This window comes from Bactrocera neohumeralis, chromosome 3 (assembly GCF_024586455.1).
Source record: "Bactrocera neohumeralis isolate Rockhampton chromosome 3, APGP_CSIRO_Bneo_wtdbg2-racon-allhic-juicebox.fasta_v2, whole genome shotgun sequence".
NCBI lineage: Eukaryota > Metazoa > Arthropoda > Insecta > Diptera > Tephritidae > Bactrocera > Bactrocera neohumeralis.
The window spans coordinates 64,698,483-64,714,260 of record NC_065920.1 but is presented as its reverse complement, the minus strand read 5'-3'; the positions used below and the strand labels follow the sequence as shown (position 1 = coordinate 64,714,260).

Here is a 15,778-nt window from a genome sequence, read left to right as displayed (position 1 = left end):
CATTTAGGGGGCTTGTTTACCTAAATTATACCCTTCCCGGTTGGCTAATCTAACACTTATAACAAATTAATACAACTTTTTTGACGTTCAAGTGCGCAGCGCCTGCTTGTATAGTTATTGGCGTATGTTCATATGTATGTATATGTATATGTGAGATTATATTTCGCAATTTTTCAAAAATAATTTATGACTAATAACGTGTCGACTCGAGTGTGTATTGCTTGTGGTACTTGTTGAGAACTGTTACTGTAGGGCCTAATCGGAAAGCAATCTGAACGAAGTATAAATGCATTAGGGCAATTCTTGACATACTTAAAACACACTTTTTAAATCTTAGATCCTTCGTCAATCATACTATACATACACTTGTAAGCGGTGAAAATTAAAGTCATGCTCGAAAGTTCTACGAAAAGATGCGGCGACTAAAGCAAGTTTTCAAGTCCGGAGTATACTCTTGTAGAAACAAAGTGTTGATCTAGTGGCTGAAGTTCAGAGCATACTGAAATTATGGAGGGAACACTTCTCCAGCCTGCTGTATGGCAGTGAAAGTACAACGCCAGGAGAAGGCGAACCCGATTTCCCAATCGATGACGATAGAATAGATGTTCCATTGCCCGACTATGATGAGCTTCGAATAGCAATTACCCGCCTGAAGAACAATAAAGCAGCAGAGGCCGATAGATTACTGGCCGAGCTATTCAAATACGGCGGCGAAGAACTGACAAAGTGCATGCATCAGCTTCTTTGCAGAATGTGGTCGGACGACCTCACAATCTGCGCCAACTACCGTGGGATAAGCCTCCTCAACATTGCATATAAGGTTCTATCGAGCGTATCGTGTGAAAGATTAACGCACACCGTCAACAAACTGATTGGAGAAATCAACAACTGACCAGATTTTCGCCATGCGCCAAATCTTGGAAAAGATACGTTAAAAGAGAATCGACACACACCACCTCTTCGTCGATTTCAAAGCTGCTTTTGACAGCATGAAAAGGAACTGCCGCTATGTCTGAAGTTGGCTGTATAAACTGACGTTGAGCAACACTAAAAGTTCTGACAGCATCGAGAAGGACCTCTCCGAGCCGTTCGATACTAAGTAAGGTTTCAGACAAGGCGACTCCCTATCGTACGACTTCTTCAATCTACTTCGAGCTGCAATCTAATTCGAGCTGCAAACCTGGGATCCGCCGTGAGAAACAGAGGAAGAGGAAGATTTCCACTACGATGGAAAGACCAGGTGGAGAAGGACCTGGCTACTCTTGGATTCTTCAATGTGCGCCATACAGCGGCAAAGGAAGAGCGACTGGGGCGCTGTTGTAAAATCGGCTAAGCGTAAGCGGTGTCTACGCCAATAAAGAAGAAGTGTCACCCTAATGTGTATAAATATATCAATTTATTGTGCTTTAACTGCTTTTTTGTACAAAGTTTAGAAATTCCTCAACGACTAGTCACAGCATTTGTTAATCAAGCATTTTGACAGCTTAGGTGATCAATCTGTCATTTAATTAAAGCGTGATTTGTCATGCAAAGTAACTGTAAAGTGTCAACTTGCCAAGCAAATACAAAGTGTATGCGATTTCTTATACATTTAATATGTATATGTATGTGCTTATGTCTGAATATGTATGAACTGTGTTGAAGGCAGCGCGTCGGCCCGTGCCTTCAAATCTAATCAAACTTACACACGAGCTTCGTAGCTTTTCCGAAAGCGTCGCAAAAATTAGATTTATTTTCTTAATTAATATGCGTAATTGTTCGAGTTAAGATATGAATTTTTAGTGTTAGAATTATACCGATGTTAGGTAGTAAAGACACATGCCGACATATACATATGTACGTATAAGTAGCCATATGCATGTGTCTTTTAATGCTTTAGGATGGGAATTGTAACGGTATCTAGTATACGAAAAATCTCTGTATTTATAAATATATCGTCACTTAAAATGCAAAACAACGTATATTCAAAAAATCGAAATCTGCGAAGAGATGGCCAGTGTCATGCGGAGACCCATTGCCCGCTGGACATATTATACATTAGATATGTTAGGGTGTATTCTGAATAAGTTGGACTTTAACGAGAGTGACCTATAGTATCCAGAACGAAGATGCGCAAGCGTCACTCTCCTTTCTCGAGGCAACTTGAGCTCTTCGTCTGCAATGGGTGGTGGTTTCATTCCAAATCAAAAGGGTCACTTTCCTTTCTCGAGGCAACTTGAGCTCTTCGTCTGCAATGGGTGATGGTTTGATTCCAAATATGCCATTCACTGAGAGGAAGTCGGTGAAGTTGTTAATGACTCCACTGTGAATGGCGGTCAGTGCTCGTCGGAAGTTAGTTGCGTCCGAAGTCTGATCGGCGTATTATCTGATGCCGTCGACCTAGTTGAGTAATGACCCCTTGATGCTCATAGGAGGCGGTTCCGCTCCAAGCAGGTGACCACAGGGATGATTTCTCCGAAAGCACCACAGCATGAACTGCTCCTTAACTAGGAGCATACGGGCCTCACTATGCATGTATTCCATGGGAGACATCAAGAGGCATACTGTCATAGTTCGGAGTGCAGTGTTCTGACAAATCTGGAGCTTCCTCGTCTGTGTTTCACTTAATTCAGGCGACCTTATTGATGCGACGTAGTTTAAGACCGACCGGTCTATTGCCTTGTAAGTTGCCAACAACCCGAGTGAACTCTACTCATGGTTCGTTATTGAGTTCATTCCAAGATATTCTCGAAAATCTATGAATGTTATTGTAACAGTTGAGATTATAATTCTTGGAAGCATATAAGTCAGGGTCCCTTTTGATTATGTAGTCTCGGAAATGATTTGCCACGAAGTTCTGGATTTTCTAGCTGCGATAAAAAAATAGTACTGTTGATGCTAAAGTGGGCAAACTTAAGAACAATCTTTGTCGAAAATCCACTTTTTATCAAAAATCTCAAATCAACTCTGCTCCATGACGTTATTTTCGATAGAGAACTTGAATTTTTTTATATTATCTATTAATTATTTGAACTCTCACACTTCTCTTTGGGATAAATGAGCCCAACAGCCATAGACTGAGACGATTAGACAAGAAAAAGATGTTAGGATGCTAGTTTCCAAATACGGGAGAGGTCTATGGAAGGGTGATACGAAAAGTTCGAGAGAAATCTTTGAAAGGATGAAACGCAAAATTCGTCAGGGGTCTTTCAAAGCGTGATACGAAAAAGGTATCTTTTGAAGTCGAGGAAGGGTTATTACACTACTGACAGATTTAAAAAAAGGTTTAGTATCACAAGATTGACCTCAACTTGTTGGCACATTATTAAATCTTAGGTAAATTCAAAACTTGCGATGAGAGCGAATATCTGTTGGATAATTATTATCACAGTCTCGTTTAATGAATCTGAAGTTGAAGGACCTTGCGGAAAAATCTTGCAGTATGTCATTGAGAGTCTCGAAGAATTTTCTCGACCAAATCTAGGGCGAATATGCAAAAGCTGTTCAAATGCCTGCAGTATTAAATCTTGATAGTAATATATGTAACTGTGGTCTTGGTACAGTTTTGGTATCCGAGTTTTCTGGAGCAACCAATTAGCTTTGTAATCGTGACCATTTAACTAACGGATGCAGCAGTATTTGATGGAATATAATGCAGATTATTCTACACTATACGGAAAGAGTGGATTTGAAGCTTTCTGTAAGTTTTAGAGCAGTCTTAAAATTCCGATAAAAGGATAAATGAGGTTCTATAATGAAATTGCATAAATGAAAAAGTGCAAACTAAAGCATATACTTGTAAGTACATAAATGGTTCAAAAACATACATGGATCGAGTTTTGACATATGATCAAATTTGACCCGGACTGACAAAAACATTTCAATTATGTTGATAAAATCCGTTATAATTAGCTATAAAATGAGAATGTGCAAAGTTATAGCATATAAGTACATAAAGTGTCCAAAAACACACGTGGCACAAGATTTACCATATGATCAAATTTGACCCGGACTGGCAAAAAGATTTCAATTATTTTAATAAAAATCGTTATTATTAGCATATAAGTACATAAAGTGTCCAAAAACACACATGGCACAAGATTGACCATATGATCAAATTTGACCCGTATTTACAAAAAAATGTTCAACTATTTAAATAAAAACCATTATTATCAGCTCCCTTTGAACTTCAGCATATTATATATGAGTTTTAATTAAGAAATATATTTACTCTTTATACCTTAATACTTTATTTAATACGCGCAACTACAAAAAACAATAATGAAAGCCTTTTCCAACTCCATTATCCCCTAGGCTGCTACTATCAACAAAGTTGAAATTTAATTACATCAAAAGGCCTGCAATATACATGTGTATGTAATCACGTGCATACCTACATATGTACGTGTGTATGTACGATATTTGCCAACAGTCAAAGCGTATGACATGTGAAAGCAGAGCCTAGAAAACGCCCGCGCCGCAGCGCTTGGTGTGAATTGTTGAAAAGTAATCACATTTCAGTTGTTTAAGCCAGAAAGATTTTTTGGCAATACACAGCTGTCAGTATCACATGACAAGCAGGCAAAAACAAATGCAAAAAATATATAAAACAACAACAGGAAAAGTGCAAAAAACGCTATGTAACACATAAGTGAAATGGCGGCAGGAAAAACCAACACACATGCACAGCTACAAATGCACAAGCGCTTGTTTATATGAATGTATGTATGTATGTATATGTTGATATGTAAAAAATATATTTGCTGCGGAAAAAAGTGGCAACATAAATCCACGCTGTAAGTCCTGGATGAGCTTTTGCCGTGTGGCGACGCGGCGTCATCTCAACTTTGAGCGACAGACAAACTGTGACAGCGCGAAACATGCATATGTACAGATATACATATGTTTATATGCAGGTATGTAGTAGTTATGTAAAAAATCATATTTACTCACACCTACGATTATCTATATACATACATAGATATAAATATATATATGTATATTCTATATGTAAACAATATGTGCTACTAGTACTAACCTATGGAATTCATGGTTAAAAATTTACATTTATGTATGTATGCATAAAGAAAGAAAGTAAAGAAGAGCTCAGTTCGGTAATAAGCGTATGGAAACTCCAAGGATCAAAGACGTGAAATAACATCAGGTGCACAATGATGCAGCTCTATTCGAAAAATACGCTCTCTCAATTTTATTAAGATAACTCATATATTGTATTTGCCGTAATATGCCGGATAACATCACTCGGATGTTTTAAAATCTTTCTAATAGATATGTATATAGGGGCTAAGATAAATATTTATCCGATTTAACCTATTTTTGATGTCCATATATATATTCTTAGAAGAAAACTCTCTCCTATTTTCAATTATATATCGCACACATTGACCGATATTTTCGATAAAAAGTCAGTCATAGGCTCTGGGGTTCATATTTCCGTAATTTAGGTACTTGAAGAGTCGTGGTCCAATTTTGAGCATTTTTAGACCAGAGATGGCTTTCTTAAAGGCACTATTCGTGCATTCATTGGCGCTGGATTTGCTTCTTGGACAATGAACGAATCAGATGAAATTTAAAATTGTGTTATATGGGGAGGTACTGGGATATAAACATGTCAAGTTAACGTTATACACCAAACTTGGTTGATATCGGTCAGATGGGTCCTAAGATCGTCAAGTTTCAAGTTTGTACAGATATACGGATAGACGAACGGATAGACAGACAGTCACTCGGATTTCAACTCGTCTTACCACACTGATCATTTATATGTATGTAATCCTATATCTAATTCTATTATTTTGAGGTTAACCAAACACCGGTTAGGTGAACAAAACTATTGTACTCTGTAGCAACATGTTGGTACATGAAAGAACATATACTAACTAGTTTCAAATTGTTAAAAATGGAACCTAAATATGGACGCTTTCAATGGAAGTTTAAGTCTCCATCATTTTCAACTCGAGGTAATAAAATGATTAAGTAAGAACCTAAAACACCATCATCTGAAATCGCAGCAGTAGTAAAAGAGACATCTGGTATTGTTGTATACTCCCGTACTATCCGCAAAGTGCTAAGCTGCGCCAGTTATAATACCCGAGTTTGCAGAAAAAAGCACTTTATAAGCAAGGCGAACAAAATGAAGCAAGTTTCCTTTGCGAAAAGGCATTTACATAGTGGAATTCGACTCTCGGGATAAGGTAATATTTTCGGAGGAAAGTAAATTCTGCGTGTACTGATCAGATGAACATCTCTTGGTGTGGAGAAGAGAATGATATTCCTAAATGAGAAAAATATTCACACTACTGTTAAGCTCGGTGGGGCTGGTGTGAGGTTGTATGTCAACAACAGGAGTCGGTAAACATATCTTTATAGAGAATATTATGGACAAACATGTGTACTTAAATATTGTAAAAGAAAATTTGGTAAAAAGTGGCCGAAAGATCGGTATAGAATCCTAATATCACTTCCAACAGGACAACGATATCAAGCATATCGTCGAAATAATTTGCTTGTGGATCTTACAGGTATCTAATACGTTTCACACCTTAAAAACACCACCTCAATCAACGGATCTAAATCCGATGGAGCACCTGTGGGATCATCTGAATAGATTACAGAACATAATATAACATCGAAAAGTAGTATCAAAGAGGTGCTCTTATAAAAATAGAGAAAAATCGGTTCTGATGTCACGAAAAAATTGCTACAATCAATGAGAAGCGCTTACAGGAAGTCATAAAAGTGAAAAGGCAAACAAGCTTAATATTAAGAACTGAGATTTTACATTAATTTTTTTTAATTAATTGTAATTGTCGAGCACTTTTAGTCCTTTTAAGATTTCGTAGATATTTATCTTGTTTTATTTTTTTTACAAACAATAAGAAATCAAATAATAATTGGTTTTATGTTAAATTGAAATAAATGAATTCTAATATCTATAAAAAATACAAATTTCGTTGTTTCGATTTTTTTGTCATGGTGGGGACCTTCAAAGGGTAACTAAACGTAATGTCGAACACTTTTGTCCATGTGTGTATGCAAATTGGAAACCAAAACACATACATACATACATAAATGCGTGCATATGCGCTTGTAAGTATGTAGAGTGTGAGAGCCAACGAATATCTCAGCAATCTAACTGTAAGTGTAGCGCACTGATAGGTTAGTCACCCACGCGCGCCATGATGGACAGCATGAAAATACGCCAACAAATACGCCATTTTCACAAATCTGTTGTCCTCGCAATTTTACTGCGCACAAGCTTACAAATAGACGTATGTACGTGTGTATGTATGATTTGTATGTGTTGGTGGCAATGCCACAAAAATTCGCCATTGCTGCTACATAATGCTATTTGCGCAACACTACAAACTTTGAAAGCGCGCATACATATCATATACTATATATACATATACATATTTTTACTTGTCTATATAACAATATGTATGTACATACATACATATATATATTATAACCACTCCAGGCATCCGCTTTCATTCATCCTGCTGTTATGGATTTTTCAATCAAAAAATCTTTGCATATTCGCTTTTTTGTTGTTGTTTTGGCGTCGCATTGCTTTCTTATACCCTAAACAGGGCTTAATCAATTTGCTGTGACGTTTGTAACAGCCAGAAGGTCGGAGACCCTACAAAATATTATATACATATATATGTATGTATATGCGCAAATAAATTCCTGTTTCTGAGTTATCGATCTGGAACTTTGCACACTTTCTTTGCTCCTCAAGCAGCTGCTCATTTGTAGGAACCGCCGATATCGGACTACTATAACATATAGCTGTCATACAAACTGACCGCTCAAAATCAAGTCTTTGTATGGGAAACTTTTTTATATGATGAGATAACTTCACTCAACTCGGCATAAATTATTGCCAAAGAGATGGCTATAATCTTCGAAAAAATTGTTCAGATCGGATTACTATAGCATATATAGCTGTCATACAAACTGGCCCTTAAAAATTAAGTTCTTGTATGAAAAACTTTTTTATTTGATGCGATAACTTCACGATATTTAGCACAGATTATTATTAAATAAAAGGCTATAACCGCATAATAAATTCTTCAGATCGAACCACTATAGCATATATCTGTCATACAAACTAACCGCTCAAAATCAAGTTCTTGTATGAAAAACTTGTTCATTTGATGAGATATCGGCACCAAATTTGGCATAACTTATTTTCCAAAGCATTGCCACAATCTCCGAAGAAACTGTTCAGATCGAACTACTATAACATATAGCTGCCATACAAACTGACTGCTCAAAATCAAGTCTTTGTATGAAAAACTTTTTTATTTGTGCAGGGTATTATAGCTACTCTAGTTTTTCTTGTTGGTTATTGTTGCTGTATCACATTGTTGTGCTTTTTTTCAACGCCTTTCGCCTTATTTTACGCCATGTCCATGTCATACGCTTGGGAGATTTACGCTTGCCAGCTCAGCGCACAATGATCCACAAACGGAATAATGGATTTTTGGATTTGCTCTTTGTCTGTCGCTTATTATTGTCCTGCTGTATATATGTACATACATACAAACACATATATCGTATATACACATTATACATATATGTATGTATGTTTGTATTTATGTGCTCAGCGTTGGCGGTTGGCGCTTTAAAATCACACATTACTCAAATTAATTTTAATTTTTTTCTCGCTTTGCTTTGTCCATTTTTCATGTTTTCGTCCATTTCGCTTTATGCCACAACTTTGCTGTTGTCCGTACATACATACATATGTTTGTTGTTATGTGTATGTGCATATATTTTTTGTTTTCTGCACTCTGGTAACGCTGTCAACGCCTGGCTCATCGTCGCCAGTTTTAATTAACTGGGGAGTACACAACGGCTCCGCAGGCAAGTTCTGTGCGGCGATTTGATGAAATGCTTGGCATGAAATTCATCAGGTGTAATGTGCGCGATATTTTAAAGTTTCAGCAAATTTAATTTCGTTTTTAAGCGATGACTATATTATTTTTAAGATGAAGTAACATATTAATTATATTTTAAGAGAAAAAAATATAATTCGCAACAATAATGTTCAATTTAAGTATGAAAAAAAATCCGAAATTTAAAATTCAGTAAAAAAGTATGAAATGAAAAAACGCCAAATCCAGGTAAAAAAAAACTAAAATTTAAAATTCGGTAAAAAAATATTTTGTTTATAAAAAAAAACACCGGAGGCGTTATATCCACACTAAAAAATGCCTATCTTTATGATGACTTTGTAAGTGGAATTTTGTTTAATAAATAATTAAAAACTATATACAATTAATACAAAGGGTGATCCAAGTGGAGGTACTTTTTACAATAGCCTTTTTTGACAGTTCCCCATTAAATCTGAAGCATATGTGTTTTTTCTTCAAAAAATTACGGAACCTCGAAATGGATCACGCTTTAATAGTCTGCGAATCACTTTAAAAACTTTTGGATTCTCTTGATACGGTAGCCGCTTTTAAGGAGTACCACCGAAAATATTTTTTTTGCCAAAAAAAGTATTATAACGATTCTTGAATACAGTTAATGCTCACTTGAACAGTGAAAATTTTGATTTTTGAAATGCGGTCATGGCTTCCTAAAAGGTCCGTTTTTTTTGTGAAAAAATCGATTCCCTGAATCGTGTATCGACAAATATGTCTAAGAAAGTTAGGTTAGCTAAGCTGACTGATCCCTCCGCGTGACGGGGGATCATTCTTAGACTGTTATGTATGTTAATTTGTGAAGCCAGATGAAAAACTCCTATAGTTGGATATCAGCTATTGGAAAAACGTCCGAAGTCTATCAAAAATCTAAAAAAAACTGAAATTTAGAAGTGCATATAACCCTTAATGAAAAAAAAAACAAATATATTGCTCTGATAATTCCATATACAAATGGTCACCTAAACAGCAAAACAGCATATCATCAAAAAAATCGAAAATCACTGTCAGATATAATAACCAATATATGTGACCTGGTCTACGAAAGGGGAGCTAACGTGCGAAAACTAGTTTTCTGGGAAAAGCTGTTAAAAATAATCGTCAGTTTCTCGTTATCTTATTAATTGTTCTCCTTTTTTTGACACCTAAGCCCCCTTTCCGTACACCAGGTCACATACATATAACCATTTTATAACCAATACTCAAATTTTGGTTCAATTTGAGTGGTTTCTATTATATCGTCTTTCCTTCGCCTGTACACTTATGAAAAGTGATGTTACATTATTTTGCATTTTAGGTGACGAAATATATTATTTTATCAATCAAAATTAGAAAAAAATTCTAAGGTTTATTCAGTTCTTTTAGTGGAACTAGTAATTTGTTTATAAAACTTAACATTAGTTTCGATAGAGCAGTGCTTCTACGCCTAAAATTTCTAAACTGTGATTTCTGTAATTAACTTTATTATCTAGTTTACATTGAGGTTATGTGTGTTCTTTGACTTAAAATTTGTGGAAATACTGAAACTCGATAAATTGGGGAAGAAGAGCTGAAATGGCTGCGAGCAAAATAATATACTGTTATCAGCATAGCATATAAAACACTTTTTGTTGTATTTTTTTTTTTTTGTAATTTTTTTTATATTTTGGTTCTTACTTTCTTTCTTGGGTTTAATAAAAAAAATTATGTACCCAAAAGCATTTTCTGAGAAAGCTTACTATAGTAGTGTATACATCAGAAATATAAACTTGTACTAAACACTAATAATTATTTTGATGCGATATTTGGCACAGATGTTATTGGCAGTCATACCGACCTAAAAAAAAGATATTTCAACAAATGGGTTTTCGCGTGAGAACCGTTACTATTTATGCCCACACTTTAAAGAAAATAGTTAAACACGGAAAAAGCCCACCTACTTAAAAACAGAAAAACAAGTGATCAAGTCCGGCTCAAATTTGATCAGGTGGTACTGGATATTGATTGAAAATTATGGTTCTCTTACGATGTTAAGCCAAAATAAGTTGAAAAAAATAAAAATAAAACATTTAAAGAGTTAGTTTAACCAAAATTTCATGAATGAAAACATTTTTTTTAATTGTAAATTTCGAGGTTATATGAAGACAAGTTAACACGAGAGTTGCAGATCCTTTTATTACCTAAAACTTTGCCATTCAACTTTTTTTCATAGGACTTAAACAAGTTTTGACGGAGATCCGGATGAACCTTATTTTACCCTTGAAAACTGAACCATTCACCTTTCAAAATGCAATTTAACCAATTCTAAAGAATAATCAATAATTATAAGATAATTTGTTTAATTAGATTTTAGACTAATATTGATAAAACTTGGTTTATAAACTTTTGTATCTTTTTAAGTTTTCGCCTTTTAAAATAGTTTTTAAAAAATTTCGGTTCTTCGAGTTCCAAATAAACGAATAAACTGTTTAGTTTTTGGTTTAGATTTGTTTTATTTCCATGGCAAAGATTCTAGGAAAGTAATTTTTGGTTTTACTTAAAAAATCCGTATACTGAACAATCTGTGGAGTAATACATATTTTCGATACATTTTTCGAAATCAAAAGAATAGACACATTTTTCGAAGTCAAAAATAGAATAGTCAGAAGAATAGAACTTCGGAAAATGTATATAATATGAAGGTGCAAGGTCTAACTGGCCTAATACACGGCACAAAAGATGCACTGAACTACCTAATCACAATAAAGTTCAGCTTCCTGGCCATGCAATAATATTTGATATTCTGAAATTTTTGTGGAACGCAAATTGTTAAAGTTTGTATGGAGGGAAGTGAGGCGAAAACAGCCCAGCACTTTCTTCTCATATGTCCAGTTTTTGCCAGCCTGAGGTTGAAACATCGCCGCAATCAGTTATTCGACGAACCAGGACCAAACTAGCATTAGCCATCTAATTTGTGATAATTTCAAAACGTTTTGTCGAATTATAAGTAGCTTTAAGATCAATACATATATAGAAATTTTAGGTATGATAATGGGCAGGCGTTCTCAGCTATCCAAGTGGGAGCCTTTTTTGGAACGACCTTTTAAACTAGCCTAACTTAAAGGTACTAGAAAAATCTATGTTTAACTCAATAAAACTGTCTTGAAATAAACTGTGCTGAATTATTTTTTTCATGAAAATATATCTTTTCTTCACATTTTATTAAACCTAAAATAATAGTTTTCGAAAAAAAATTTATAAATAGGCCGAAGGATTTTAACCGCAAGAAATGTTGGCGCATAAATATTGTTTAGACCAATAGAAGTTATATAAAGGGTTTCAAAAAACCATCTTATTAAATTCTACAATTCTTCTAGAATATTGTCCAAAATTTTCAAGTTGGTCCGAGTAATAGTTTCGGAGATAGAGCCTTGAGAACTTGTGTACTTTGTAAATAGGTCGAAGGATTTTAACCGCAAGAAATGTTGGCACATAAATATTGTTTAGACCAAAGAAATGATAAAAAAGGGTTTCAAAAAACCATCTTATTAAATTCTACAACACCTCTAGAATATTGTCTTAAATTTTCAAGTTGGTCCGAGTAATAGTTCCGGAGATAGAGCCTTGAGAACTTGTGCGCTCGGGGCTGGCTAGGCTAAGTGCGCCGTCTTTAAACACTTTTTTCCCGAAAATTTGCTTTTGTAGTCGGTTGGCAAGATTTCTCGAGAACTACACAAACCGATCTTCATGAAATTTTACACAGGTCTTTAGGATACAATTTCTAAAGACTTGGACAAAGGATTTTTTTTCGATTACAAATATTTGAAAAAAAAATGTCGCAAATTTTTCACTCAAATTTTCATTTCCACTTTTAAAGTATGCCAAAAAATTCAATTTTCAGTTTTTTTTCCACGTGTTGTTTTCACTTTAGATAATCCAGTAAGGAGTTATCCTGCCAACACAAGCGCATCTTTTTTCCGAGAGGTCACCGGAAATGGCGTCGCAATGGCCGAGCTTAAAATATTTGTTTCCAAAAATTTAAGAATTTTTTTGTTAATGGTGTTTGCATGTTTGTAACAATAAATAATTCTAATAAAATATTTAATTTTTCATATGAGAAAAAAATTTTTGAAAAAGGCTATTTTTCACCCGAGGAAACTCGTGTAACCCTATATTTATTTTTTGTAGCAAACATAGTCGCTCATCATCATTTTCCAGAAAGAAGATTTCATTTTCCAAATATGTTTCTATACGCAGAAAAAACGTTTTTGAAATACATTATGACAAAAAAGTACCCAGAAATTGTAAAAAAACGCAAATTTCAAAACAATCCCTACCAGATGTAATATATTACTGCAGACCTCGAAACACTTTTCATAAGAATTTTTTGGCACGGCCTTCAGCTCCTTCAGCGAATTTTGTTTTATCTCTTCGATCGACAGTCCTACCAACTTAGCAAAACATTTTTTTTTTTAAATATCACAATGTATAGTTACGAATTGCATAAATATTTTCTCTATACTCTAACTATTAACTCTATGAGACTCCACTCCAAAATTAAAATATAAATTTTAGCGCAAGAAATTTCATAATTTATAGTTATGGCTTAAAGAAACAGACTTGAACACGGTCACGTGAAATTTGTTACAAAAAAATGGAAAAAATAATAATTTATTAAATATATTACCTAAAATGCAAAACAACGTAACACACTTAACATAAGTTTACAGGCGAAGTAAAAACGATATAACAGATACCACTAATATTGAAAAAAAAAATTGAGTTTTGGTTATAAAGTGGTTATATATTGGTTATGTATTGCTTATACATTGGTTATAAATTGGTTATAAATTGGTTATATATTGGTTATTATATCTGACAACGATTTTAAATTTTTTTTTGATGATACGTAGTTTTGCATTGTAGGTAACGATATTTAAATATGCACACTTAAAGCACTTTTCAAAAACTTTTGAGCTTGAATTTTGTTAAGGAATGGTTCCTAAATGCGAGCTGCAAGTTCATACTAACACGCCATTAAAATAATTTTCTTTCAACAAATGTTTGCATGAGCAAATTGCTAACAGTTAACACACACATTCATTAACTTCACTAAAGTCACTGCACTTACCGTCGGCGATTTTCTTTTTCGGCAAGACGGCTTTGAAAGCCGATACCGGTTGATAATCTTGCGTTTGATCGCTGCCATGCTGTTGCTGTTGTTGTTGCTGCTGTTGCACGCGTTGTTGCAGTAATTGTGTTGGATTCGGTATTGTTGTTGCTGCTGTTGTTGTGATATTAGAGCGCATATTTAAATCGCGTAACGGCAAACTGGCCGCCGTGCCACCGTTGCTGCCACTAACAAAATTGCTGGGAAAATCAGCGGCAACAGCTGGCTTGAAATTACCCAAACTATAGTCGAGCGGTAGGTGATGTTGCTGTTGTTGTTGCTGCTGCTGCTGACGCACAGCGGCCGCACTGGCTGTTGGTGACAGCGTGTGCGTTTGTGGCACCGACGGCAATGCTGTTGTAGGCGCTGTTGTGGGTTGTGTGGCAGCCGACGGTGGGTGTGGTAAATTCGTTTCCATTTTCACAATTTCCATGTTCCGGTTTGGGTGTGTGGGGGGAGATTTGGAAATTATTTTTTTGTTTTTTTTTTGGGAATTATTTTTTTTTAATTTTTGGAATTTAAATTTTTTGGTTTTGGGAATTAGTTTTTTATAATTTTTAGAAAATTAATTTTTTAATTAGTGTTGGAAATAAATTTTTAATTTTTTTTCAAATTAAATTTTTAATTTTTTTTCAAATTAAATTTTTAATTATTTTTTTGAAAATTAATTTTTTAGTTATTTTTTCAAAACTAATTTTTTTTTTGGTTTTTGAAAATTAATTTTTTTTGTCTTTTAGAAATTTATTTTTTTTTATTTTTATTTTTTTTATATCACAGCAGCACTAAACAATATTTATTTTAAATACTTTTTTCTGATATACAGCACTTGCACTTGTTTGTTTGTATATTTTTTTTTTATTTAGCTTAACTATACTTTCTAATTGTTAGGAATTTTGAATAATTTTTTTCCGTTGAAAAATTTTAGTGTTAACTTTCTTTATTCAAAAAAAAATATTTTGAAAAAATTGTTTTTTTTCCGTAAGTCATGCCTGATTGAAATTGTTTAAATATTTTTTAATAACTTTTTTTTACCAAAAAAAAATATTATAAATTTTTAAAATATTTTTTTAATAAATATCTTTAATCTTTGAACGCGCGCGTTACATTTTTAAGAAATTTTTACTGTTTGACGTTCGCATTGTGCGCGCACGACATTATTTTTGTGTAGTTATCCGCCAGTTGGTTGGTGTGTCTTCAGCGTCATCTATTGTACTAACAGTAAAATTAATCACTGCTTCAGTGGCTACCATCTGCAACGTCGCAAACTGAGTGAAACTGATTTCCGAAACTGGCGCTGAGACTTCTCGTTGCCCTCATATGTCGCCATATGCGTATATACATACATACACATGTACACTTGTCGTTATCGTTTTATACTGCAACCCCCGCGCAAGCTTTAATGTCACAGTCACACAGTCACTGTTGTCGCACTCCTCATACCGTTCAACCTGCCAACGCAAATACACAGTAGCTGATGCTGTACATATGTGTATATATGGGTGTGTATGCATTTATGTATATATGAATGTGTATATATGTGGCGCGTGTGTAGCTATGTATGCGTTTGTCACGCGGTCCAGCGCGCTATATGTCACAGTTACCCCAACCGACCGCGGTAGCTGTGTGGTGCTGTGGTGGTGGCTGAGCGCCTCAGTTGTTTGCACAAACTAAGCGCACAAGAGCGCGGGTGTCGGTGCGGCGCGTTGGTGGAACG

The 15,778-nt window shown here is 34.7% G+C and overlaps 1 protein-coding gene and 1 long non-coding RNA gene across 2 annotated transcripts in view; one reads left to right on the top strand and one right to left on the bottom strand.

The window, feature by feature from the left end:
• Nucleotides 1-14,730, bottom strand: part of LOC126753983 (zinc finger protein ZIC 2-A) — a 60,278-nt gene extending 45,548 nt beyond the window's left edge. The window contains exon 1 of the mRNA XM_050465790.1: nt 14,026-14,730. Coding sequence (XP_050321747.1) covers nt 14,026-14,497 — 472 coding nt within the window. The 5' untranslated portion in view covers nt 14,498-14,730. The remainder of the gene's footprint in view (nt 1-14,025) is intronic.
• The window catches only part of LOC126754003 (uncharacterized), a 241,342-nt gene that overhangs the window by 176,028 nt on the left and 49,536 nt on the right, over nt 1-15,778 (top strand). The gene's annotated exons all lie outside the window — the stretch shown is intronic.